The sequence below is a fragment of the Cynocephalus volans genome, chromosome 8 (assembly GCF_027409185.1).
Source record: "Cynocephalus volans isolate mCynVol1 chromosome 8, mCynVol1.pri, whole genome shotgun sequence".
Lineage (NCBI taxonomy): Eukaryota > Metazoa > Chordata > Mammalia > Dermoptera > Cynocephalidae > Cynocephalus > Cynocephalus volans.
In genome coordinates, this window is record NC_084467.1 from 37,894,325 (window position 1) to 37,920,517 (window position 26,193).

The window sequence follows — 26,193 nt, forward strand, 5'->3', positions numbered from 1 at the left end:
TGGGTCACGAGCGCCGAACGCATCGAACGCAGCCAATGGGTGATGCGGCGGCAGCGCGGCGGGAGGTTCGATTGACACGGGCTGGCGGCTGTTAACGCGCGCTTTGGGGAGAGGAAGGTTTCGCGGAGCTGCTGGGGCCTGAACCCGTCTCTGCCGCTCCTTTCAGCCCCTCCTGGGATTCCCCTCCCAACCTGGGTCTTCTACTGGCGCCTCCTGGACCCCTTTTCGACCTCCGGCAGTCGGGCCTGGCATCCGCCCTTCAGCGCTGGAAATCCCTTCTCCGGACTCCCTTCTTCCTTCCCTGGCTTCGGATTTAACCCCAGCTTCTCGCTCTTGGCCTGTCATTACTGGCCCTCCACCCTCACCCCCACCTACCCCCTTCCTTTACCCCACTGGGACCATCGTCCCAACTCCACTGCGTCCAATCTGGGGCTCTACTACCTCCTCCCCACCGTCCCAGACTTATGCTCATCTCTGCTTGGACCCTTTCTCTTTGGCCTAGTCTCCCCGCCTCGGCTCACTGGCGACCAGCACTCTCACAGTTTGGGCCCAAACCTTAGCCTCTGGGTGGATCCCCTCCATCCATGCCCCCTCTTTAATTAGTTCATGCTCTTAATAATGTAGCAAGCCCCTCTATATCTGGCCCTGGTCCTGCATTCTAAGTTCCTGGGTGCCTTTGACCTTTGGATGATGGGTACTTGACATTTTATACTTCTGGGCCCAGGATGGTAAGTGTAGGCCCAGGGAATACTGAGAGTAGCCCTATATCTTGGTCTAATGAACTTAGGCTACAGAATCCCCCTAGGTGCTCAGTTTTCCATTTCTCCCCTTACAGAGGAGGAGCTTAGCTCCCAGCCAGCTGGCCAAGAGAAAACCAGAAGGCAGATCCTCTGATGATGAAGATTGGCAGCCTGGGGCAGTGGTGAGAACTCAAGGGGTTGGGGAAGGTGGGGATGCAGAGCTGTTTGGGTGGAAGGGAAGCCTGGACTTGGTTTCTGGGATTACACAGTCACCTCCAGAAGCCTCTTTCATATGTTCAATAAACTTTTAATGAGTGATTACTATATGCTAGGCATTGAACAAGGTGAATACAATCTTTGTTCTCAAGGCAGTCACTAGGAGCTAATATAGCCTCAGTTTTCCTTGTGGAAAGGGGTATTCCAAAGCAAAAGAACAAGTTAAGTTGGGCTCTTTGACTCCTTTGGGGAAAAAAAGGGCTCTACAACGGTAATTAGCAGTCTGCTCTTTTGCTCTTTGTCCCCAGTGTCACAGAACAGTAGAGTGTTCTGAGCCTACCTTAGAATCCTAAACACACTTGGGTGCAGAGCTGAAGGGTGATGTCCTTCCAATCTCTGCTCATACTTAAGTACAGTATGTTCTACTTTGGACTGGGCTCTGTACTCTGCTCCCTGTTTTGTACGCTTGCTGGGTCTGGCCGTGGACGGGACCTATGTAAACCAAAATAAATGGGACAATGCAGCAAGTACTTCAGAGAGAGAGAGCACTTCAAGAAGCAGGGGTCTGGCCACTAGAGTTTTGGAGGAAAGGATCAGCCAAGGAAGGACTAGAAGGCACTTTTTGGAAGGGGCAGTGTGTGAGTAAAGGCACGTAGAGAAGGAAAGGGGGCCTGGTGTTTGTTTCAGGTGTGTCTTACAGGATCACTGGAGCTTCAGATAACTTGGCAAACTGGTACAAGTGGGTTATTGCCAGATGGCTTGGTGGGGCTTGCTCTGTAGTTGCACTGCTGGTGTGCAGGGGCCTCCTCTACCTGTGAAGGAGGCACATCGACTGCCCCATGCCACTTACATTGGTGTCAGACTTGAACTTGGGACAGTGTTTTCTGCAGCTGGGTCATGAATGATGGTGCTGTCTGTTGTTGATTCCCCTGAAAATGCTTTCATGCTAGTGTCCTCATCGTGGATTGAGTGGGGAGTGACCTCAGTGGCCTGGGACTTGGGGACAGCTGTACTCTTGTCCCTCCCTTGGGAAATTCAGAGAGGGAAGCATTTGGTTGTTCAGTCATTCCTTAGAGCTTCTTTTTTGGCAGATGGCTGGTACAGGGATCAAACCCTGGACCTTGGTGTTATCAGCACCCTGCTATAACCAACTGAGCTAACTGGCCATTCCCTTTGGAGCTTTTGGAGTGAAGATTTGGGGCCAAGCTGTTGGTGGGCTTGCTCTTTACAGGCCCACTTCATTCACTTCTTCCATTCCCCCCCTGCACCCCCCCCAATTCAGGCACATTATTTAACCTCATTAAGCTCCAACTTTCTCTCCTATTAAATAAGGATAATCATAAACAAATATCATAGGGTTACTGTGAAGATGATACAGGATAACACACGTGGAGAGTTTAGCATAGTGCCTGCACTTAATAAACACTTTAAATGCTAGTTGCCATTATGGAGATCTCCATGGTCTTCCAGACTTCAGCTTTCCCAATTCTGTCTCCTAGACTCCTAAGAAACGAAAATCCAGCAGTGAGACCCAGATCAAGGAGTGTTTCCTGTCTCCTTTTCGGAAACCTCTGACTCAGCTATCCAATCGATCACCCTGTCTGGACAGCAGTCAACATGTAAGTTAGAACTGCAACTTGCCTGTGTATGTGTGTGCCTAGTCCTTTTGCCTAGGTAGACTCCTGCCCCGTGGACTCCCTCAGTGCTCTACAGAGTGGCCAGCAGACAGACACTGGTGAGGGCTTTGGGCCTCCCCACAGTTGCTGTGGCCTGCTTAGAGATGTGTGCCTGACTTGGACTCTTCCCTTGTTTATAGCTGTGTGGGCACCAAATCTCAGGTGGCTCAGATTCCTTAGAAAACAAGGGTAGAGAAGAGGGTTAAGGCTATGGCAGGATGTTGAAAGCAGGATGCCAGTTCAGTCTCTGACTCTGTGCATGACTTTAAGGAGTACCAGAGTCCTGTGTTTCCTCTAATAAAGTCAAACTTAATCATCACCAGAGTAGGTTCTTACAGAGTAGGCAGTGGGTGGAGCAGATCTTCCTTGCTCCAGAGCTTTTTCCACCAAGCTTTCTGAGGAACATTTTGAAGGAAAAATGTGAATATGTTGATAGGAATATGTAATTAAGTCATTTGTGCATTCAGCAAACATTTAAAAACATTTTTATACAACATTTGATAAATTCAAAAGAATATATGTAACATGTGAGTTATAACACACAAAATAAACACCTGTGAACCCATCATCAAGGTCAAAGCCATCATCCCTTTTCCCATCCCCAGAGGTAACTACTATCCTGAATTGTGTTCCTCATCCCCTACTTTTTGTAATAGTTTTACCATATGTATATAATTCATTATATAAAATAAGTAATAAATTGTTTTTTTGAACTTTAAAAAATGGTGTTGAAATGGCATATAGTCCTTTGGGACAGTTTTCACTCAGGATTTGTTCATGTTGTCCCAAGTAACAACATGACATAAGTGCAGTTGTGGTGGGTGTACACAGCAGAGGGGTCTAATGGTCTGGAGGATGGGCAAGACCTTAACCCAAGGGCCACACTGATTAAGTTAAGTCCTGAACGATATGAGGAGTTAGCCAGGTGAAGGGAGTAGGAAATATTCTAGGTAAAAGGAACAACCTGTGTGAAAGCCTGGCAGCAAGAGAGTGAGACAGGTCCTAAAAAGGGTTTGTATGGCTGGATTGTTTGGGAATGTGGGGGATCAGGGGAGTGGTGAGAGATGAGAGTTGGAGAGCTGTGCAGAGACCAGGAGTGGAAGGCCATTTGTAAGCCAAGCTGTGAGAGTCTGAACTTTATTCTAAGGCCACTGATAGGCTTTTGAAGTGTTTTAAATGGGAGAGGGAGGAATAGCAGTGTAGAAAATACATTGGAGGAGGAGAGATTGGAAATAGGGAAACCAGCGAGAAAGCTATTTCAGGTATCCACGAAAGAAAGGATTGTGGCCTGGACTTGAGTGTTAGGGGCGTGGAGATGGGAAGAAGTAGGTGGATTTGAGATATACTTAAGGCTTACAAATGGAAAGACTTTGGACTGATTACATGTGGGAAAAGGGAAAATTAAACATGGAGTTGAGATTTCAGACTTGGGCAAGGTAGACGGGTGGCGGTGTCTTTTACTGAGATAGGAACCGTAGAGGAGCAATAGCATTTGGTAGGAGGGAGACAAGCAGGTACCACGGTCATGGGGCCCGTGATGCTTTTAGGGGCCCACAAAATGTTTTAATTTATTTTTTTTAAATAGTTTAATGTATTTTAATAGCAAACTTACAGAAGACAAAGAACATTAAAAACGTGTATTTACATGTAGGAAAACTCAGAAAAGAACAATGAATGGATGGAATGTACTGTATGATAAAAATGCTACAAACACCATGTAGTTTCCATCAGTAAGAAATTCACTTACTTAAAAAAAAATCTAAATGATGGCATTGTCCAGAAAAATTGAACAATCTATAATTGTTATAAAGTTGAACTGCTGAAAATTGCTCACTGAAACATTTTGACTTGCTTTAATGCTTTTTGTCCCTGAATTTTTATTAAAAATTTACACACAAATGAAGATGGAAACACTGCCAAGACCTGATTTTTGTCTCCTATTTTTCCACTCACAAACATATGCTTACATACCTTTTGACCCCACGGAAGAAAATATATAACATTCAGAACTAACAGTAACAGAAAGAAGAGAATTTTTTTTTTTTTTTTGCGAATGAAATGTTTCCCATCATAGTGGCTTCTTTTTGTGGATCCGAACCCTTGACCTTGGTGTTACAAGGCTGCACACTAACCTGCTGAGCTGACTGACCAGCCTCATAGTGGATTCTTAAGTATGTTCTTAAGTATGTTCCTAAGCAGTGTGCTGCTGGATATCTTTTAGCATAATTGTTACATATTTGGCATGGATAGCACATAGGTTGGTGTCCTAAAAAAGGCCAACGAGTTAGGCCTCACTTACCTCCTGCAAAGCACAAATAGCTGTGCTCTGGAAGCAAATATCTGTTTTGAAGTCCTGAGCAATTTCTCACACCAGATGCTGGAAGAGGAGTTTTTTTTTCCCCCCCTTTTAAAAAAGATGACCAGTAAGGGGATCTTAACCCTTGACTTGGTGTTGTCAGCACCATGCTCACCCAGTGAGCTAACTGGCCATCTCTATATGGGATCTGAACCCATGGCCTTCGTGTTATGAGCACCACACTCTCCCGAGTGAACCACGACCAGCCCTGGAAGAGGAGTTTGCTGGACTTCTAATAACGTCTAATTCCAGGGAGTGCCAGGTACCAGGCCTATAATGACATTTCTCCAACTTTCCAGTAGAGGGCACACTCTTACAAGCAGCTTTTGTAGCTGTTTTCTTGGGTGCTTTTACACTGGTGGTTTTGCAGGCGATCTGCTTTGTGTGAGCCATGGTATTGAAACCCCCTTACTTACCCTCCTTTCTTCTTCCTGGTGAGCTAGAGGTGGCACTGGAGTTAGACAGCTATGATGGGCCTTTAATTCCTTTTAAAATCAGAAGAAAAAGAAGCACATAGTAATGAATTCAGCCTGGATTATATGTCTTTATACTAACACAGTCTCACACACACACACACACACACACACACACATACTTTTTTTTTTTTTTTTTTGTGGAGGAAGAAAAAAATATATATATATATTTGTGGAGGAAGAGGCCCAAAAGGCAACAGTGCCTAGGGCTCATGAAAATCATAGTGCAGCCTTGGAGATGAGGACTTTGGCCTTAAATATGTGTTTGAAGTGCCTGTAGGGTATCTAGGATTAGAGACATTTGCAAATGTGGATGTAGAGCCTAGGAGTGAGGTATGGACTGGAAATATGGGAGTGTCATTAGCATAGAGATATTTGACACTTTGGAAGTGTATTGGAGTGTCAGGGTGAGTGTGTAGTCAGAAGAACTGAGAGCTAAATCCTCCGCCCTGAGGAGCACTGACTTTGTTTTTTGTTTTTGTGAGCACTGACTTTTAAAGGGGTTAGGCAGAGGAAGAAGAACCCGCTAGGGGGCTGAGCATGAGATCCCAGAGAGCTGGAATAGTGGGAGAGCAGTGTCTTGGAAGTCAAGGGAAGAGAACGTTTGAACAGAAGGAGTAGCCCGCTTCATCAAGTAAGATAAGGATAGAAACATATTCATTAGGCCATTGGTCATCTTGGCCAGAGTTATTTCGGAGGAGTTGATGGGGCAGAAGACAGATAGGAGAAGTGTGAAGTAAGGAAGAGGAGACAGACAACTCTTGTTTGCCTGTGAAGGGCAGGAGATAAGGGATCAAAGGAATTTTTGTTTTTAAAGTAGGAGAGAGTTAAGCATATTTTAAATGCTGGTGGGAAAGAGCTAGTAGAGAGAGAGGCTGAGATACAGAAGAGATTAGGCATAACCAATAGAGTGAATCTGTCTGGAAATGGGAAGCTTTGGCCTTGGTGGGAAGGAGGGATGCTCTCCCTCTCCTATCAGAAGGAAAGGATGGTATGAGTTATCAGTAACTAAATGAATAAAAAATGAGAGTATACTCTCTCTGCCCTGCCTCTACCACAGTCTGGTGAGTATTACCAGGCTAGATCCCCAAAGGCTGGCCCTTCCAAATCTTGCAGGCCATGGCTTCAGATGTTTTTGTCCAGGGATCCTCACATTTTTCCTTGCCAGTCACACAAGCCCGTAGTTCTCCCTCCAGAACCTATGACTCCTGGGTTCTATTGAAAGTCTTGCTTTCTAAATTTGGAGCATAAATTCTTGGCTACTTGGAGCCTCAAATCTAGCCTCTTATAATGATAGTCTTAAAAATAATATTTTCATTTTAGAATTGATGCCAAATTAGAAAGAAAATTAGAGTCCATCTCCTTCTTTTTCCTCTCGTTAAACTTAAGATTAGTTTTTTGTTACTATCTTTCATGATGACTATCATTGCTACTCATAATTATAATAATCGTGCTAATTAATAATAGTCAATAAAAGATTTTTTTTTTTTTTAAAGGTGACCGGTAAAGGGATCTTAACCCTTGACTTGGTGTTGTCAGCACCACGCTCTCCCAAGTGAGCTAACCGGCCATCCCTATATAGGGATCCGAACCTGTGGCCTTGGTGTTCTCAGCACCACACTCTCCCAAGTGAGCCTCGGGCCGGCCCATCAATAAAAGATTTTATTCAGTTGCCAAGAAATGTGTGAATAAACAAAGGATTCAGATCTTTCTCCAACCTTGACCTTGTCTTGTTATTTAGTGTGATAATGAAGTTCATTCCTCCACATTCTTTTTCTATCTTTCAATAGATTACAAAAAAATATTCATTACATTTTTTCCTATTTAGTGTACATTGAGTTTGTAGAAATTTATGATGATCTGTATGTGTGAAGAATACAAAGCTAAAAATTTCAGGGCAAGACAGGCTTGATCTATCTTTTTGCTAGAAGGGAGTTGGGTTTTTTTTTTCTTTTTTTGGTGGCTGGTTGGTAAGGGGCTCTGAAACCATGACGTTGGTGTTATAAGTCTGTGCTGTAACCGGCTAAACTAACTGACAAGCCCAATCTGAACTCTTGACCTGAGTCTTTTTTCGTTACTGCTTTTTCCACTGATGTATTCCCATTAAAACTACCTTTAGTGTCTCTACTCTTGGTTTCTCCTTGCTGTTTTGGATACCAGCTCTGGTTTTGTTGAGGTTCACAGGCTGTTGTAATCTCCCAAAGGGCTCAGGTGTGTATGGACTAGAACTTTCATAGGAATCATCAGAGTTAGCTCAGTGTTAACTCCCCTGCCTCCTCCTGTGCCCCCGTCCCGGCCTCACACGCCATAGAAGAGTGCTGATTTCAAGCTGAAGTGCTGGTACAGAGGCTTCCTTCAGGCCCTAGGTGAGGCACCAAAGCTACCTCTCTAGGACCTGTATGTACTACTTCCTGTCACCCTTGTCCCACTTGCTTTTTCTTGGTGATGGGCTTGCCCTACTCAGGTCCCTCTCATGTTGTCCCCTCTCTTGTGTCTTCCATGAACAGGAAGCTGCTGGCTCTGAGCTGAGTATGGCTATACTCAAACAGGTTGGGTTGGAGGCCGCATTGCCCACTGGTTACAAGTAAGGGCCCAGGATCAGGAAAGTCCTACATCTATGATGGATGTGTGACTTGAGAAGGTGATTTAACTTCTCTGAGCCTCAGTTTGCTCATCTGTACAATGGGAATGCCAGTTATGTGGACCTTATAGGGCTGTTAGTGAGTATTAAATGGTAACAGGAATGCAAGAGCTTTAGGTCTGTGTCTAGCATACATTGTTAGCCATCATTATTATTGTCGTTTTTGCTGTTAATATTATCATTATTTTAATAATACTACTGCTCCTATTACTCTTATTACTACTACGCTTTGATGAGCTGTTTAGTTTCCAATGAAGCTGATCTGGGAATTGATGTGAGGACTAGATGCAGTAGGTAGAAATATTGTGGCAAAAAAAAATAGTAGGATATACTTGGGAACATGTAGCCTATAGGAGGACAGTGGTTACACCAGATCTTGGAGTTCCTTGTAGGTACTGGGTTGGGTAAGCTTGTGGTGCTTGCTTCTCAAGGTGCTGTACCCTAGGGAAGAGCCAGTTGTCCTCGCTGGCATGGTCTTTCATGAGTGAATGCTTTCTGAGTCTCATGGTTGACTGAGGCTGGGTATTGACAGAGCCTTCCTCAAAGATGGAAGCTGTTCTTTTTTTTTTTTTTTGTGACCGGTAAGGGGATCGCAACCCTTGGCTTGGTGTCGTCCGCACTGCACTCGGCCAGTGAGCACACTGGCCATTCCTATATAGGATCCGAACCTGCGCTCCCAGCACTGCACTCTCCCAAGTGAGCCATGGGGTCGGCCCAAGATGGAAGCTGTTCTATAAAACCTAATGTGGAGCATATCATAACAATATTGTCCCAGAACATTTTGCATTAGTCCTGAATCCCTCTTTCTCCTTTCTTTTTAGGAAGCATTTATTCGAAGCATTTTGTCAAAGCCTTTCAAAGTCCCCATTCCAAATTATCAAGGTAAAATGGTGACTTCTGTTTTTTGGATCAGTCATGTGTGAATGTGCCTGAATAGATTAAAAACCTCTGCTTTTGTAAATACAAGCTTAGCTGGGAATTGAAGATGCCAGGCCAGCTAAAATACAGTGGCTGTGTTTAGGGTAACTCTCCTGAGGCCTGTGTGACAGCTGTGTTAGCCTCAGCAAGTGCTAAGGAAGCTCCTGGTGGCCCGAGGTGGCTGATAGAACCAGGTTTCCTTTAGTCTGAGTGTATTCAGTAGCATCTCCTTTGGGAGATTGACTGTATGGGAGGACTAGTTTGCAGAAAGTTTTTCCCTGTTTTATGTAGGGCACAGCATTTTGCTACATCTGAGGCTGGGGAGGGAGGAAGCCAAATCTCAAGAAGTCTCAGACATGAAAGACCCTCTTTAAGATTTCAGACCTTCCCAGGATTGACTTGAGCTGAGATGAACAAGACCTGGCCCTCCAGAAGTTTGTAGTTTAATGGGAGAAATGAAATGCGAAAAGCTCTGATCTGAGTCAGAATGGGATAATGGTCAGGTAGAGGTGCCCAAACCTGGTTTGGAGGAGTTCTGGGAGGGAAGAGGTCATATGGAAGCTCCGGGAGGGTTATGTGAAGGACATGTATTGAGCTGGGTCTGCTGGAACTCCTGAACATAGAGGCTCAAGTAACAGATTGACTGTTGATTTCTAGGTCCTCTGGGTTGTCGGGCATTGGGCCTGAAAAGGGCTGGGGTCCGCCGGGCCCTCCATGACCCCATGGAAGAAGGTGCCTTGGTTCTGTACGAGCCTCCTCCGCTGAGTGCCCATGACCAGCTGAAGCTTGACAAGTATGTGCATTGGTATTTCTTGAGCAGTTCTGGTCCTCTGTAAGTAAGTGCACATGCCTGGGAGGGTGGGGGTATTTTAGTGTGATTTCTCTTTGAAATTGGCATATGTTTTCAAAAAGCTGTCATGACTGCTGCATCACCTACAGAGTAGGGAGTTGGGGAAGGAGGGTGCCTGGGGAAGAGCGTGTGTTCATGTCCATTTGGGGGGTTCCTCACCCCACTCCTACCATGTTCTTTCAGGGGAGGTGGAGTGATTGATGTGATGACATAGGGAACCTATCCCCCTCTTCTAACTTTCTAACTCCTAGGGCAGTAGGAACTTGCTATGGTTTGGTTACCAGGCCAAGAAAGTCCTCTTAGGCAGCTGCCTCTGGTGATTCTGGATCAGCAGGACACGACTTCCTGAGGGTGTGCCCTTGCCCGTGTCTGAGCACCATGTTTTCTTTGCTGTGTTTTCTCAGGGAAAAACTCCCTGTCCATGTGGTTGTTGATCCTATTCTCAGTAAAATTTTGCGGCCTCATCAGAGAGAGGTAAATGAGGGTGAGCGGAATGAGATGTGGGCTAGGGGCTGAACCTAGAAGACTGACATCCCTGGGGCAGCCACAATGTGGATGCCAAAGTGGACTCAATGCCATTATTTCCCAGGGAGTGAAGTTCCTGTGGGAGTGTGTCACCAGTCGGCGCATCCCTGGCAGCCATGGCTGCATCATGGCTGATGAGATGGGCCTGGGAAAGACACTGCAGTGCATCACGTTGATGTGGACACTTCTGCGCCAGAGTCCAGAGTGCAAGCCAGAAATTGACAAGGCGGTGGTGGTGTCGCCCTCCAGCCTGGTGAAGAACTGGTACAATGAGGTTGGGAAATGGCTTGGAGGGAGGATCCAACCTCTGGCCATCGATGGAGGATCTAAGGACGAGATAGACCAAAAGCTGGGTATGGAGCCTTAACAAAGATGGCTGCTCTTTTCTACCCAGCCTGTTGCTTGCTTTCTTATGTGTATGTGCATACCACTAAAGGCAATGCAGGGGTAAAAGAGAAGAAGAGGATTCCCATTGAAAATAGTTGAAATAAGTTGGTTATTTCCAGTTTAAATTAAAGGACTGTCAAACTGTTTTTCTCTTTAAGTTATTCAGGTTTGGGCCGGCCCCGTGGCTCACTCGGGAGAGTGTGGCACGGGTAGCACCGAGGCCGTGGGTTCAGATCCTATATAAGGATGGCCAGTGCGCTCACTAGCTGAGTGTGGTGCAGCCCACACCGTGCCGAGGGTTGCTATCCCCTTACTGGTCAAAAAAAAAAAAAGATATTCAGGTTTGTTCCCTTGACACCTTTTCTGTTGTAGAAGGATTCATGAACCAGCGTGGGGCCAGAGTGCCTTCTCCCATCCTCATCATTTCCTATGAGACCTTCCGTCTTCATGTTGGAGTACTCCAGAAAGGAAGTGTTGGACTGGTCATATGTGATGAGGTACTTGACTCTCAGCAGTCTGGGTGGTAGGAGAAATTCTGTCAAAGTCTCCTCACTGAGCACTGCCATCCAAGGGTTATACTAGTCACTGGGGAATGCGGAGGACAGAGGATGCTGCCTTGGACAGGAGACAAGTGAGAGGGAGAGCCTCTGATACCGGCCTGCCAAAAGAGGATTAAACAGTGCTTGGAATTCTGAGGAGAGTGAGGTGCTGTGGGCTGATTGATTTTGTTGCCTCTAGATATTATTCCTAGACCAAAGAAGGACCTTGAAGGATGGTAGGAGAGGGATTTGGATGGGTGGAGGGACATGGCTCAGTGTTTAGGGGAACAGTTTCTAGAGTCAGTCACTTACCAGTAGTGTGATGTTGGACAAGTTACTCAACTGCCTGAGCCTCTGTTTCTGAATCAGTAAAATGGGGTGATAATACCTGCCTCATAGATTATGTGAGGATTAAATGAGGTGATTGAGGGAAAGCTCTTATGACAGTGCCTGGTATGTCATAAGGCCTTGGTAAACGTCAGCTCTGATTTTTATTCTAGGCTAGGGGTTCTCTCATGAACAAAAGCACAGAGATAAGAAAGCCCAGTGTGGACAGTCCATCCACCTTGTGTGGTTTGTGTTGACTCCCTGTCCCTTCTCTCTGGACTAAACGAAATATGGGGGTAGTCACTTCCTGGCTTTTTCCAGTATGCCTGAATGGTGGTAGAGATGCTAGTACTTAGAAAGTAGTGAGGGTGGCTGGGAGCTTCCTACTATAGAGAATTTTCCAGGACTCCAGTGGGATTGGCTACTCTGAGGCTGCAGGCATTGTTTGCATGTCTTGGGAGAGTCAAGGTCACTCTATATATCCCTAGGGCTCTTACAGAGAGAAGCGGCTGAAAGACTTGGCACCATCTGTCAACTGAGTGGCAGTCTTGACTGTGCTCTGTGGACTATAGATTAGCCCAGTATCTGAGGGTCTTTAGGGAGGGGACAGAGGAGAAAAGCTTGCTTTTGGGTACCATGCTTGCTAGCTGTGAGCTGTTTCCCAGTTGCACTTTTGTGCTTGTGAAAAGGCAGTCATGGTTTGGCATGTCTGCAAACTACTAATACCCTGATGGGCTGTTCTTACTGGTGGGAGTAAGGGATTTAGTGGGTTGAGGTTGCGGTATGCATGACAGCAGACACTGTGCAGGGCACAAGGACCCAGCTGCCTCTTGTGTCACTGCAGCTGGAACTTGAATCTAGGTCTGAAATTCTAAATCCTGGATTTCTTCTATCCCTACTGCCTTGGATGCAACCCAAAGCTTGGTGTAGGAAGAAAGTAGGCTCAGGTATGGAAAGACTATCCCTGTGTACCTCATCCAGACCCACGTATGTTCCTTCACAAGTTCTGGAACACAAAGCAAGCCAGATGAGAGATGTTGGGGAAATGCATAAAATACACGAATGCTACTCGTAGGTCTCATGTTTCAGAAAGGGAGAAGTGTTTGTATTTAATCTAGGTATCATTTTTTATTTTTAAAAGGGATAAGCTGAGTACTCCCCCTGATCAGAAATTCAGCAGCAGCTTATAAAGAAGAGCCATGACAACTTTTCATCTGTCTAAATATTTCATTTGCTGAGATGCCAGAGTTTGTGTTTTAAAAATCCGTGGATGATGGTGGCAGGAGCTGGGTCTACAGCCTCAGTGACTGGTTAAAGAGGGATCTGGGATTGTCTTTCCCTTCTGCAGAGGCCACGGAGGTAGTGTGGCAGCCCAGTTCATTTGCTGGGTTATCTATTAAGTGCCTGTTACATGTCAGGCCCTGGGGATCCTATGATGCCTTCCCTCAGGGAGCTTCAGTTTAGAGGGACCCCAGTTGTCGATGCCCATTTCCTTAAGACCTTTTGGGTAATTTCCTCACAAGTTTCAAGTCTCATTTCCTTCTTTAGCTCAGATGTCTCAGCCTTCTGTTTTAGGGCTAGTGCTTGAAACCTCCAGTAATTTTTAAAAATTTAAAATTCTATGTTTATTACTGTTGGCCATTGATTCATTCTTTCATTCAAGTAACATTCACTGAGCAGTACTCTGTGCATGGCTCTGTCCTATACACTGAAATTATAAAGGTGAATCTGACATGGTCTCTGCCTTAAGAAGTTCATGCCTGGTTGAGAAGATAAAGTCGAGTGTGATACATACTCTAGTATCTATAGCAGTGGATGAGAGGCAGAGCATTACGGTGCTCTGACTTTGGAGTTATGTGGATCTGAGTCCAAATCCCATCTCTTCTACTTTCTACCAGCGTGATCTTGTATAACTCTTCACCTCTCTGAACCTCAGTTTCTTCATTTCTAAAATGAGTATTATAATTTCCTCTTGGTGTGGATTATAAAAGAGAATATAGGTAAAGGGCTTAGTGTAGTGCATGGCACATTAAAAGGGTTAAATATATTAGCAGCCATTATGCACATAGTCCCATAGGAGCACAGAGAACAGCCTGGGGTCACTTAGGAAGGCTTTGCATAGGAGGTGACATTTGAGGAATTTGCTGTGGAAGAGAGCTCTAGGCAGAGAAGTGACATGGGCAAAGAGACAAAGAAATCCAGCATTAGGGGTGACAAGGAGGTAAGGCTTCCTGGTTAGTATCAGAGAAGTTACCTGGGGCCTTGTTGAGAAGGGCTTTGAAGGCTAAGCTAATGAGCTGTGAGAGCTTGGACTTGATCCTGTAGAAGGGAGAGTCAGTGGAGGGTCCGTGTTTAATTGCATTGTCAAAGGCTGACCAGAAGGAAGCAAGCCTGGTTTATTTACTCATTCTGTCACTGCTGGTTGAATATTATGTGCCTTGCTGATATATGTGGGGGCTGGATATAGAAAAGGCACAGGCCCGATCTTGTCCATGTGGTTCTCGGAGAAAGAGGGAACGTGGTAGGGTCCTTTACCATTTTCTTCAAAAAAGCTTAAAAGAGAGAGGTAACAGAGGTGTATGGAGGGGTGGGGGGACAGGGAGAATAGGAATTGGGGAAGGGATGTGAAGGGAGTTAGACGGAGACTCTTTAGATATATACCAGCTGTGTGGATTCTGGTGGAAGGAGGAGCCTGGGCCAAGTCCCTTTAACACTGACACTAAGACAAGGCCTGCAGGCTAATATGGAAGGCATCTGGCTCAGAAGGTTCTAGGGTGGTTAGGTTGGTGGAGAGGGAGGACTCCCTGAAAGCATGGGTCAATAACATGACCACATGATCTCTGAAGAGGATAGGTGGGCTGCCAAGGCTCTGGAGGTTGGAGCAGGCTAAGGAATGGGAGGGAACAGAGGGAATCCTTGCTTTATCGATACAGCACTGATCTAGCAACTGAAGGCCTATCTTTTGAGGCTGATATATCTCCCCATGCAAGGGGGTGAATTCTCTCTCATGCTGCCCCCTGCTTAGTTCCCAAGGCCCCAGGACTTGTAATGTTTGTGACTCCTCTTTTTCTGTCTACACAGACTTTGATACTATATAGGGATGCCACATCTTACCATGAGAATTAATTCCTTTGCAGGGACACAGGCTCAAGAACTCTGAGAATCAGACTTATCAGGCCCTGGACAGCTTGAACACCAGCCGGCGGGTGCTTATCTCTGGAACCCCCATCCAGAATGATCTGCTTGAGTATTTCAGCTTGGTACATTTTGTTAATTCAGGCATCCTGGGTAAGAATCCAATCTTGTCTGCCCCATTGGAAAGGAGCCTGCCTAGTCTTTGGGAGTGTAATTCCAGCTGAGGAGAGAATGCTAGTTATGTGTGGGTCACGAGGCACCCATAGGAAGGCTTCTATGTCAGGGTGTAGCAAAGTCATTGGAGGACCTTGGCTCTGCTGAGCCACTTTGGCCATTTTTCCACTATAGAGGTGGCAGGGGCCTATCCAGGGGATGGTGTCAGTATGAGCTGAGGATGGAAATATTACCCCAGGCATTTTTACTCCCCACATCTTAGCTCCCTTAGAAGAACTTTGGCCTTAGAGCAGACTCTGTCTTGGGCAGTTTTTTGTTGTTTTTTTTTAAACCATGTAACCATTTCTCTCTCTCTCTCTCTTTTTTTTCCTGGCAGCTGGCTGGTATGGAGATCTGAACCCTTCACCTTGGTGTTATAACACCGTGCTCTAACCAACTGAGCTAACCGGCCAGCCCATTAGCCATTTTTAAGTGTACAGTTACGCTGTATTAAGTACACTCATAGTATTGTGCAGCCATCACCACTGTCCATCATCAGAATTTTTTCATCATGTAAAACTGAAACTCTACCCGTTAAATAACAACTCCCCATTCTCCTTCCCCTCCAGTGCCTGGCAACCATCATTTGGGCAATTCTCATACATAAATATTTGTGGAAGGGTTCATTAGTACCACACCAACATGCCAGTGCTCGGGAGAATAACTTTAGACAGAGAACTAGTGAGTGGCAGGATTATCACAAAGTGACCATATTTGTGTAACCACCACCAGATCAGTTACCACCGCCATCTCAGCAGCCCCTCCTGATCACTACCCTCTTCTTTCACCCTAGAAGTAAACATTCTCCTGACACTATAGATTGGTTTTGCCTATTTTTGAACTCAATATATTCCTTTGCATCAGGTTTTTTTTGTTCAGCATTATGTTTACAAAATTCATCCATGTTGTGTGTAGCAGTAGTTCATTCATTTTCATTGTTGCGTACTATTCTGTGGTATGAATATATCAGAATCTATTTATTTATTTATTTATTTATTTTTAAAAGATGACTTGTAAGGAGATCTTAACCCTTGCCTTGGTGTTGTCAGCACCCCGCTCTCCCAAGTGAGCTAACCGGCCATCCCTATACAGGGATCCAAACCCATGGCCTTGGTGTTATCAGCACCGCACTCTCCCGAGTGAGGCACGGGCCAGCCCCAGAGTTTATTTATTCTACTGTTGATAGACAATTGTTGTTTCCAGTTTTTTATTCGTTTGAATAATGATGCTGTGGATATTCTCGTATGTCTTTACATGAGCGTAGTATGCATTTCTGTTGGTAAGTATACATTTTTCCTAAGAGTGGAATTGCTCGGTCATATGTTATACATATCTTCTGCTCTAGTAGATACTCCAGTTTTTCAAAGTGATTGTGCCAGCAATGTATAAGAAATCCAGTGTCTCTATATCAGGGGTCAACAGACTTTTTCTTAAAGGGCTAGAGAGTAAGTATTTTAGGCTGTCTCTGTCATAACTACTCAACTCTGCTGTTGTATCATGAAAACAGCCATAAATAATAGGTAAATGAATGGGCATGGCTGTGTTTTAATAAAACTTTATTTATAGAAAGAGGTGGCTAGCCATGGCTATAGTTTGCCAATCTTGCTCTATGTCATCACCAATATTTGTCTTTTTCTTTTTTAATTTTAGTCATTCTGGTGGGTGGTTAGTGCTATCTCATTGCATTTACCTAATGATGAATAAAGCCAGACATCTTTAAATATGTTCATTGGCCATTTGGACATTCTCTTTTGTGAAGTACCTGACCTTGTCTTTTGCCCATTCTTAAACATTTTGTTTATCCATTCATCAGTCAACGGATATTTGGGTTATTTCCACCTTTTGGCTATTATGAACTATGCTGCTGTAAACATTCATATACAAGTTTGTCCGTGGGCATGTTTTCATTTCTCTTGAGTGTATACCTAGGAGTGGAATTGCTGTCATATGATAACTGTACTTAGTTGAAGATACCTTGGTTAGAGTGTGGTGTTTTAATAGCAAGGTCAAGGGTTCAAATCCTCATATCAGCCAGCTGCCAAAAAAAAAAAAAAAGATATTCTGTTCCTAGTTTGTTGAATGTTTTTAATGAAAAGGTGTTGGAAGAAGCTTTATTGTTTTATCTTTCACATTAAAATCTGTAATTCATCTTATATTAATTTTTATATATGATATGAGGTGGAGATCAAGATTCATCTTTTTCCTATGGATATCTGACTAACCCAGCACCATTTATTGAAATGACTGTCTTTTCTTCATTGCTTTGCTTGCTGCCTTCTTCATGTCAAAAGTGCGTATATGTTTTGCTTTATTTATGGACTCTATCCTGTTCCACTGGTCTATTTGTGTCAGTACTTCTCTGCCTTAATAACTGTTGCTTAATTATAAGTCTTGATATCCATTAGTGTGAGTCTTCCAACTATATTTTTATTCCTTAACATTATCCTGGATATTTTTGGCCCTTTGCATTCTCATGTAGTTTTAGAACCAGCTTTGTCAATTTGCAATTTGCACCCCTCTCACTCATCTCCCCTCTCCCTGACAAAAATTTTTTAAAAAACCCAATTGGATTTTTTTTCTTTCCTTTTTTTTTTTTGTGGCTGACTGCTGTGGGGATCTGAACCCATGACCTTGGTGTTATAAGGCTGCGCTCTAACTAGCTGAGCTAACCAGCCAGTCCCCTAATTGGATTTTGATTGGGCTATATTGAATCCATAGATAATTCTGAAAGATCTGATATTTTTGTAACATGGAATCTTCCAATCTGTTCATATGACCTATCCCTCTATTTACTTTAATTTTTATTTCTCTCAATGATCTTTTATGGCTTTTTGTAGAGAAATATACATCTTTAGTTAGATTTATTTATAGGTATGTAACTGTTTTTCTATGCAATTATGTGATATCTTTTAAAGTTTTTATTATTTATAATTATTTGTTGGTAATAAATAGAAATTCAATAGACTTTTTGTATATTGACTTGACCTGGGCTGGCTGATAGTCTTTGTATCTGGAAAAGTCTTTGTATCTGGAAACCTTGCTAAATTCATTGATCAGATAATTTCTGTACATTCTTTTAGATTTTTCTGCATACATCATCATGTCATCTGCAAATAATGACAATTTATGTCTTCCATTTTAATTCATATGCTTTTCATTTTTTGTGTGTGTTTCTTTTATGCACTGTTAGAGCCTTTATTACAGTCCTGAATAGAGGTGGTGACAATAGGTCTTATTCTGATCTCAGGGGAAAAAGAAAGCTTTCAAAATTTAAACATTAAATATTTGCTTTGGGTTTTTTATAGATGTTCTTTATCAGAGATTGAGGACTTTTTTCCTATTTAATATTAGTTTCCTAGGAGTTTTTATCATAAATGGGTATTGAATTTTATCAAAAAAAATTTTTTTTTTAAGTTGAGGTAAGAGTCACATAATGGGAAATTAACCATTTTAAAGTATGCAGTTCAGTGGCATTTAGTACACTCACATTGTTGTGCAACCACTACCCCTGTTTAGTTCCAAAACATTTTTATCACCCCCAAAAGAAAACCTTAGGATCCATTAAAAAGTCACTGCCTTTTCCTCCTTACTCCTAAACCTTGGCAATCACCAATCTCCTTTCTGCCTTTATGGATTTGCCTATTCTGGATATTTCATATAAATGGAATCATACAATATGTGACCTTTTGTGTTTGGCTCTTTTCACTTAGCATAATGTTTTCAAGGTTCATCCACATTGTAGTATGTATCAGTACTTCGTTGTACTGATATATGCTACTTTATCTCTTATAAACAAATGTTGGACTTAAAAAAAAAATTCTAGCCTGTCTGTCTTTTAATTGAACTATGAGTATTTAGTCATTTACATGTACTGTAATTAATCATATATTTGGGTTTTAATCTATCATCTCACTATTTGGCCTTTCAAGTCTTTACTGCTTTAGTATCTCTGATTCACTAAACAGAGATTGCCTATATTTTGTTCAGCTTTGTTGTTCTCGACAGGAAGATTGGTCTGTGACAATGTAGTCTGCTATAACTGGCAGTGGGAAAATCATTCCTTTTCCACATTCTTTAATTTTTTTTTTTTTCTTTCCTGTGTTCAGGGACTGCCCATGAGTTCAAAAAGCATTTTGAGTTGCCTATTTTGAAGGGTCGAGACGCAGCTGCCAGTGAGGCAGACAGGCAGCTAGGAGAGGAGCGACTGCGGGAACTTACCAGCATTGTGAATAGGTAATGACCCAAAGTGAGGTCATCAGAATTGCCTCGCAAGCCACCCGAGGCCAATGCTTTGGGAGCTTGGTCTATGTAGAGCCCTCAAGGGCTGGGATTCTAGGAAGGGAGTGGGATCTTTGCTCTGACTATGGCCACTGAATGAATGAAGGAGTCTTGCAGGCCAAGTCCCTACCTTCTTTCTGGCCTGGGCCCTATGGTTTCGTTTTGATCTTCTTACCAACCTGCTGAAGAAGCTCTTCTCTGATGCTGCCAGATTTCCTAAGCTTTCCCTTGGAGCGTTATATAGTACTCCAGAAGCTTCCGGTCTATCGGTCTCAGACCAAAAGTACCAGGTTTCCTTTCCTAGGCCCTGTAAGTTGTTCCTAGACAGGTAGGAGTAGATCTGAAGAATGGGTGTGGCTCTCAGGTTGAGAGGACTTACTTTTTCCATGGGGATCACATAATCCAGGGGCAGGTACATTCTGTACTCCTCTGTTGTAGGTATGTACACTTGATGGGCTGAATCCTAAAGAGTCCTCCTACCCTTCCCAACTGCCTGGCTATCTCTCCCTACCAATTTTAGATGGCAGGAAAGAGAGTTAGTGTGTTCATAGGAGCTACTTCTTTTTTTTTTTTTTTTTTTTTTTTTTTTGTCCTTTTCGTGACCGGCACTCAGCCAGTGAGTGCACCGGCCATTCCTATATAGGATCCGAACCCGCGGCGGGAGCGTCGCTGCCCTCCCAGCACCGCACTCTCCTGAGTGCGCCTCGGGCTCGACCCTAGGAGCTACTTCTTAGGTGCCTGATCCCTATCCTTCCTGGTCTGCCCAGGAGGTATGGGTTTAATTTCATTGAGCCTGGGGCCATGTGGCAGCAGGCATTTAAACAAAGGCACACAGAAACTTTGCTAAGGACTTAGTGATTTGCAGCTTGCTTTCCCTGTCAGAGCTCTATGCTCAATGGGAGACCTAAGCGTTCTCTTGGAGACTAGTCAACCTGTTGAAGGGAAAGAGAAAAAGTTGTTGGTATAAGCAAAGCTGTTTGGAAAGTCTCTGTTTCCATGACTGAGACCCTGATACGTATCTTTGCCATAGGCTGATGGGTCTCTGGCATTTGATATTACAAAGGGGTAATTTTTTTTTTTTTTTTTTTTTTTTTGGCAGCTGACTGGTTCAGGGATTGAACGCTGGACCTTGATGTTATCAGCACCATGCTCTAACCAATTGAGCTAAATGGCCAGCCCAGAGTGGTAGTAGTCTTTATTCTGGCAGTTAGCATGGCAGTTTTACCAGCCCCTTGCCTTTCTGTTTTCCTTAGGTGCCTGATACGGAGGACATCTGATATCCTTTCTAAATATCTGCCTGTGAAGATTGAGCAGGTGGTTTGTTGTAGGTACTGAACTCAAATGAAGGGAGTAGAGTGGGTAAAAGCTTAGCCCCTGAAGTGTGGCTGGGCTCTCCTCTGGGATTTCCTCAGAGGGCAAAAGTGTGGTCTAGCTTTTCACACTGACCCAGCTGCCTTTTTTCAGGCTGACACCCCTTCAGACTGAGTTGTACAAGAGGTTTCTGAGGCAGGCCAAGCCAGCAGAAGAGTTGCGTGAGGGCAAGATGAGTGTGTCTTCCCTATCTTCCATCACCTCGCTTAAGAAGCTTTGTAATCGTGAGTTGGGCCCATACCCTAGTGTCCTCTGTGAGAGTGAGCAGGGGAGGGTAGGCTCCTGTAGGTGGCCCAGTGACTTTCACTGCAACTTGTCGAGTCCTCATAGAGGGCACATGTGATTCCACTCCTCCCCAAGACATGCACCCTGCATTGTGGACTTTGTAAACTAGACCCTTTACCTTGGAAAATTTAGCTTATCTTCTACCCAGCCCATGTTTGGGATATATAGGACTATGTGTGTGAGTGATTGCTCACACAGCCGCTCATATAAAATGTTGGGCAGGAAGAAAAATCACAAACCTTGCCCTCTCTCATATTGTTTCCTTTTTGGGAGAACACACTAGTGAGCGAGGTTGTTCATCCATGGTCCCAGATGGCACTGACTGCACTCTTTCGGAATTTGGAAGGGTGGAAACCAAGCAAGTCTGGTGCTGAGGAAGGCTTTCTGGGAGTTCTAGTGGGCATTGAAGTGGAAACTTCAGAAAGCAAAGTAGCTGGCCTTTTGGTTTTTTTTAGATCCAGCTCTAATTTATGACAAATGTGTGGAAGAGGATGATGGCTTTGAGGGTGCCTTGGACATCTTCCCTCCTGGTTATAGTACTAAGGCTCTAGAACCCCAGCTGTCAGGTGAGCCCTCTCCTACCTTTAGGAGGAAAGGTGGAAGGAGGGTGGGTGGGAGATCATCTGTGCTAGGGCTGTTCTGTTTCAAGACAGGATAACAAAAGGAAGAATCCTGGGCCATTGGGATGGCCAGTTGGGGACTGATGGTTGTTGCTCTTCCCAGGTAAGATGCTGGTCCTTGATTACATTCTGGCAGTGACCCGAAGTCGCAGCAGTGACAAGGTAGTGCTGGTATCCAATTATACCCAGACATTGGATCTCTTTGAGAAGCTCTGCCGGGCCCGAAGGTAAGGAAGAGCCTAACCAGGCTGCCAAAAGGGTGACACCTTCCCTACTGCTCCTCTAGGAAGATTAGGTATTCTGATTGGTGGATGTAGGCCAAGAAGTGAGTATATGAAGGACTTAATGCTGCCCTAGCTCTGTCTTTAAGCAGAATATCCCCTGGGCCTTCAGGTACTCTCACAGGACAGAGTCCTGGTCCCTGGCTCCTTGCCTCTGCCTTTGGGAGTTTAGGGCCTCAAGCTGTGCATGAGCAGCCTCAAGTGTGATTAGTTTAGCTCCTTCAGTGAGTAGCTCTGGCTTCAAGGGGCTCTGCTTTCTTCTTGCGTCTTGATCTTTGGATCCCCCCTCAGGTACTTGTATGTCCGCCTGGATGGCACGATGTCCATTAAGAAGCGAGCCAAGGTTGTGGAGCGCTTCAATAGTCCATCGGTAAATGCACAACCTGTCCCCGCACCACCAATGCAGTAACATCAGAATTAAGGGTTGATAGAGATGTTGTAAGTGGGCCCTGCTTCAGGGTCTCCCTGGTGGGTGTGGTAGAGTTAGGCTGGTTGGTGATAGCTGGGCTGGAAACTGACTTTATGGGTTAGGAAACTGGCTGGTAGGCAGACAAACTTGTGATCCTCACAGTTGGTCTGAGTATGAGAGTATAGAGGCATGAAAGAGAAGAGTTGGCTGGGCTGAGCAGGATCCTAGCTTAGGCTGTAAAAGGTTTTTTCCCCTGCTTCCTCTCTTTCCAGAGCCCTGACTTTGTCTTCATGCTGAGCAGCAAAGCTGGGGGCTGTGGCCTTAATCTCATTGGGGCTAACCGGCTGGTCATGTTTGACCCTGACTGGAACCCAGCTAATGATGAACAAGCCATGGCCCGGGTCTGGCGTGATGGTCAAAAGAAGACTTGCTATATCTACCGCCTGCTGTCTGTAAGGATGGTGATAGTGGCCAGAGTAGGGGTGGGTCATGGAATAAGACCTTCAAGACCATCTTGAATTGTTTCTCAGTGCCTCTTTGGCAACTCTGCTTGTAGCAGCAGCCAGTCTATGGGCCTTCCCTTGAGCCCTTTATTCTTCTGTTCTCACTGCCCTTTTCTTCACCTCATTTCTCCAAATCCTTCTTACTGTGCCATCTGGATGCTCATTCAGTACATCCTTTTCACAAGGCACCTGCTTTCCCTCATACTCGATTTCTACTGTGCCTCTTGCCTTGTATCATCTTACACTCTAAGTCCCATGGGGCTAAGAAGTGGTATTGGCATTCTCCAAGTTCTCAATTGCCACTTTTAGACCATCAGTCCCATAGTTCCTCTTTTGCAGCTCATGTTGTCTGATTTGACTGCCTCTTTTTTTTCTTGCTGCAGTCATCTATCCTCGGCTGTGTTCCTAATTCAGTGATGATTTTGGGAAAGCTCAGTCTTCATTTCTTTCCCAAATCTAACAGTCATCCTGGCTGACTTCGAGGACCATATAGTTATCCAGCACTCTGGCCTTCATGTTTCCTTGACCTCATCCCCAGCTCATCTAATACACCTAAGGCCACACTATGGAACTTGTTAGTACCCAAAACTTTTTTTGGCAGCTGGCCAGTAAGGGGATCCAAACCTGTGACCTTGGTGTTATAAGGCTGTGCTTTAACCAACAGAGCTAACTGGCCAGCCAGTACCCAAAACTTTAATGACTATCATTCTACTCTCCTTTCCTGTCCTTCTGGCTCTCTCATACCTACTACATTTGTTTCAACATAGTGTCCCTAGAACCTGTCCCCTGTCCCTCTCTTCCCCCCACTAGTCTGGCTTGACTTTCTTTTTTATCCAGACTGATCTTCACTGTGCATCCTTTCAGCCACTCTTTTCATAGTATCCATTCCACTTGGATCATTCAGCTGTTCTTGGCTTCTACACCAGCTAAATTTTAAATTTAGACAGGTATTACCACAAATTCATTTTCTCCTTTTGGGCTGAGCCATATCTCATTTTCTTGAAAAACCACTTGAGACCTTCACAATTTCCCTCCAGTTTCCTACCTAACCCTATCTCTCATTCTTTCTGCAGAGACTTTGTCTTCTACATAGAGAAAATGTAGTCTGCAAAGCATGAATTCTCTTACATCCCTTGCTATCTTTTCTGTCTCTACACCTGATCTTCCTTTCTCATCTCAGAAGAAGAGAATTTCCTTCCTCCCTGTTTGAGGCTCATCCTTCTAGTTTTGCTGTAAACCCTTTCCCATCCTTTCCTTTCTTAATTGGTCAACTTCTCCTTTATTCTTCTGAAGTCTTTAAGAATGCCCAAGTAGCTCCCACTTTAAAAGCAATTTTTCAACTTTGTCTTATTCTAGCTACTGCCTTGGGTTACCTTCCATTCATTTACTGTCAGATTTTTCCAAGGCCTGCAGATTAAATTCTCATCTTCCACTCATCAGACCCCTTATGCCACTGAACCTGCCTTCACATGTACTCTTGGCTTCCTGATTGTCAAAAGAGACTTTTAATTTTTCCTCTGTGTATTTGACACTGTTGACTACTAATCCCTTCTTAAAATTCTCTTGTCTTTGGAAACTCCACTCTGGTTGTGCCTCTCTGATTACCTACACTAATTATATTAACAAATCTCTGACTAAATTTTTAACCCAGATCTCTTATCTGAGCTCTAGATCCATATCTTCATCACTTTTTTTCTTTTTCCACTGCCCTCCAACACTTAATCTACATTTCCACTTGGATTTCTTTGAACACTTTAGATACATCAGCTGTCATTTAATGGCTCCATTATACATCCAACCCAAACTTGGGAATCTTCCTACTGGACTATTCTTCGTCTTCTTTTTTTTTTTTTTTTTTAAAAAGATGACCGGTAAGGGGATCTTAACCCTTGACTTGGTGTTGTCAGCACCATGCTCACCCAATGAGCAACTGGCCATCCCTATGTGGGATCCGAACCCGTGGCCTTGGTGTTATCAGCACCACACTCTCCCGAGTGAGCCACAGGCCGGCCCTGTTCTTCGTCTTCTAACGACCAGATTCCTACCAGTTATCACTGATTTTACCTTCTTGAAATTTCCTTAATCTAATCACCTCCATCTCCTGCTAAGGTCACAGTCATGCATCCCCTGCTAAGTTCACTTGGATATTGTAGAGCTTCCTTTTTTAATTTTTTTGCCTTATTCTAAAACATTATTCACATACTACTTCCGGAATGAGCTTTCTAAAATTCAGGTTTTGCTTTTAGGACAGGGCCAGGACAGCCTGGCATCCAAGATTCTCCAAATATGGCCTCTGCTGACTTTCCCAGTCCCAACCCTTACTGCGCTAGTCAACTTGAACTTGTCACAGTCCTCCAACAGCCCAGGCTTCTTTTCTTTGTTCCTATGCTGGGTGTGCCTTTCCTTGCAAACATCTATTCATTTTTCAAAATTCAGTTCAAGGATAATCTTTACTTTCAAGCTTTTCAACACTGTTCTACTCTACCATCTCTCTTGTGGGCTCCTGGGTATCCTGTACAGATTTCTATCATTGTATCACTTTCCCACTAGTCTGTGAGCTCAAGGATAGTGATCATATTTGATTCTTCTTTGTATCGTAATGTTAGCACAGGGTCTGGCATAGAGGAGACACCCAAATAATGTTTATTGAATGAATGAGAGTCGGGCTTGGTATGGAGGTCTGAAGCTGCTGCAGACAAACATCAGTTCATCCTGAAGACATTTAGCCAGGCCCTGAGACTTCACTGGTACAGAAACTAGCCTGGGTGGACAAACATGTACAAGTCATGTTCCTTGGAGGTGGACTAGAAAAATGGGGCTCAGCTGAGCAGAGTTATTGCTCCAGTACTCTTACGTTTCATTCATCTCCTCTTCTCTTGGGTGACTGTAGTTTCAACCCTGGGGTTTCCCAGTTTCTTCTGTATGGGGATAACCAAGCCCTTGACCCACCCTTCCACACCCCCCACCCCCTCCAGGCAGGAACCATTGAGGAGAAGATCTTCCAGCGTCAGAGCCACAAGAAGGCACTGAGCAGCTGTGTGGTGGATGAAGAGCAGCATGTAGAGCGACATTTCTCTCTGGGGGAGTTGAAGGAGCTGTTTACCCTGGATGAGGCTAGCCTCAGTGACACACATGACAGGTGGGTGGAGTGCTGTTGTCATTATCTCTGAGCTACATGTACCGCATGGATACGGGATCTGTAGTGACCACAGGTCTGTCCTCTGCCCCTAGGCTGCACTGCCGCCGTTGTGTCAACAGTCGCCAGGTCTGGCCACCCCCTGATGGTTCTGACTGCACTTCAGATCTGGCTCAGTGGAACCATAGCACTGATAAGTGGGGGATCCAGGATGAGGTACTCCAGGCTGCTTGGGATGCTGCCTCCACTGCCATCACCTTCGTCTTCCACCAGCGTTCCCATGAGGAGCAGCAGGGGTTCCACTGATAACCAGC

At 44.4% G+C, this 26,193-nt stretch overlaps 1 protein-coding gene across 1 annotated transcript; it reads left to right on the forward strand.

The window, feature by feature from the left end:
* Positions 1-725: 725 nt before the first annotated feature.
* On the forward strand, positions 726-26,185 carry RAD54L (RAD54 like). The gene is made up of 18 exons (XM_063105745.1): positions 726-734; positions 836-922; positions 2,456-2,575; positions 8,924-8,984; positions 9,678-9,813; positions 10,275-10,344; positions 10,460-10,748; positions 11,155-11,279; positions 14,786-14,936; positions 19,103-19,229; positions 20,528-20,602; positions 20,739-20,869; positions 21,386-21,496; positions 21,654-21,777; positions 22,123-22,201; positions 22,513-22,692; positions 25,719-25,882; positions 25,975-26,185. The coding sequence occupies exons 1-18, from the start codon at positions 726-728 to the stop codon at positions 26,183-26,185; spliced, it is 2,250 nt and encodes a 749-aa protein (XP_062961815.1).
* Positions 26,186-26,193: the final 8 nt, after the last annotated feature.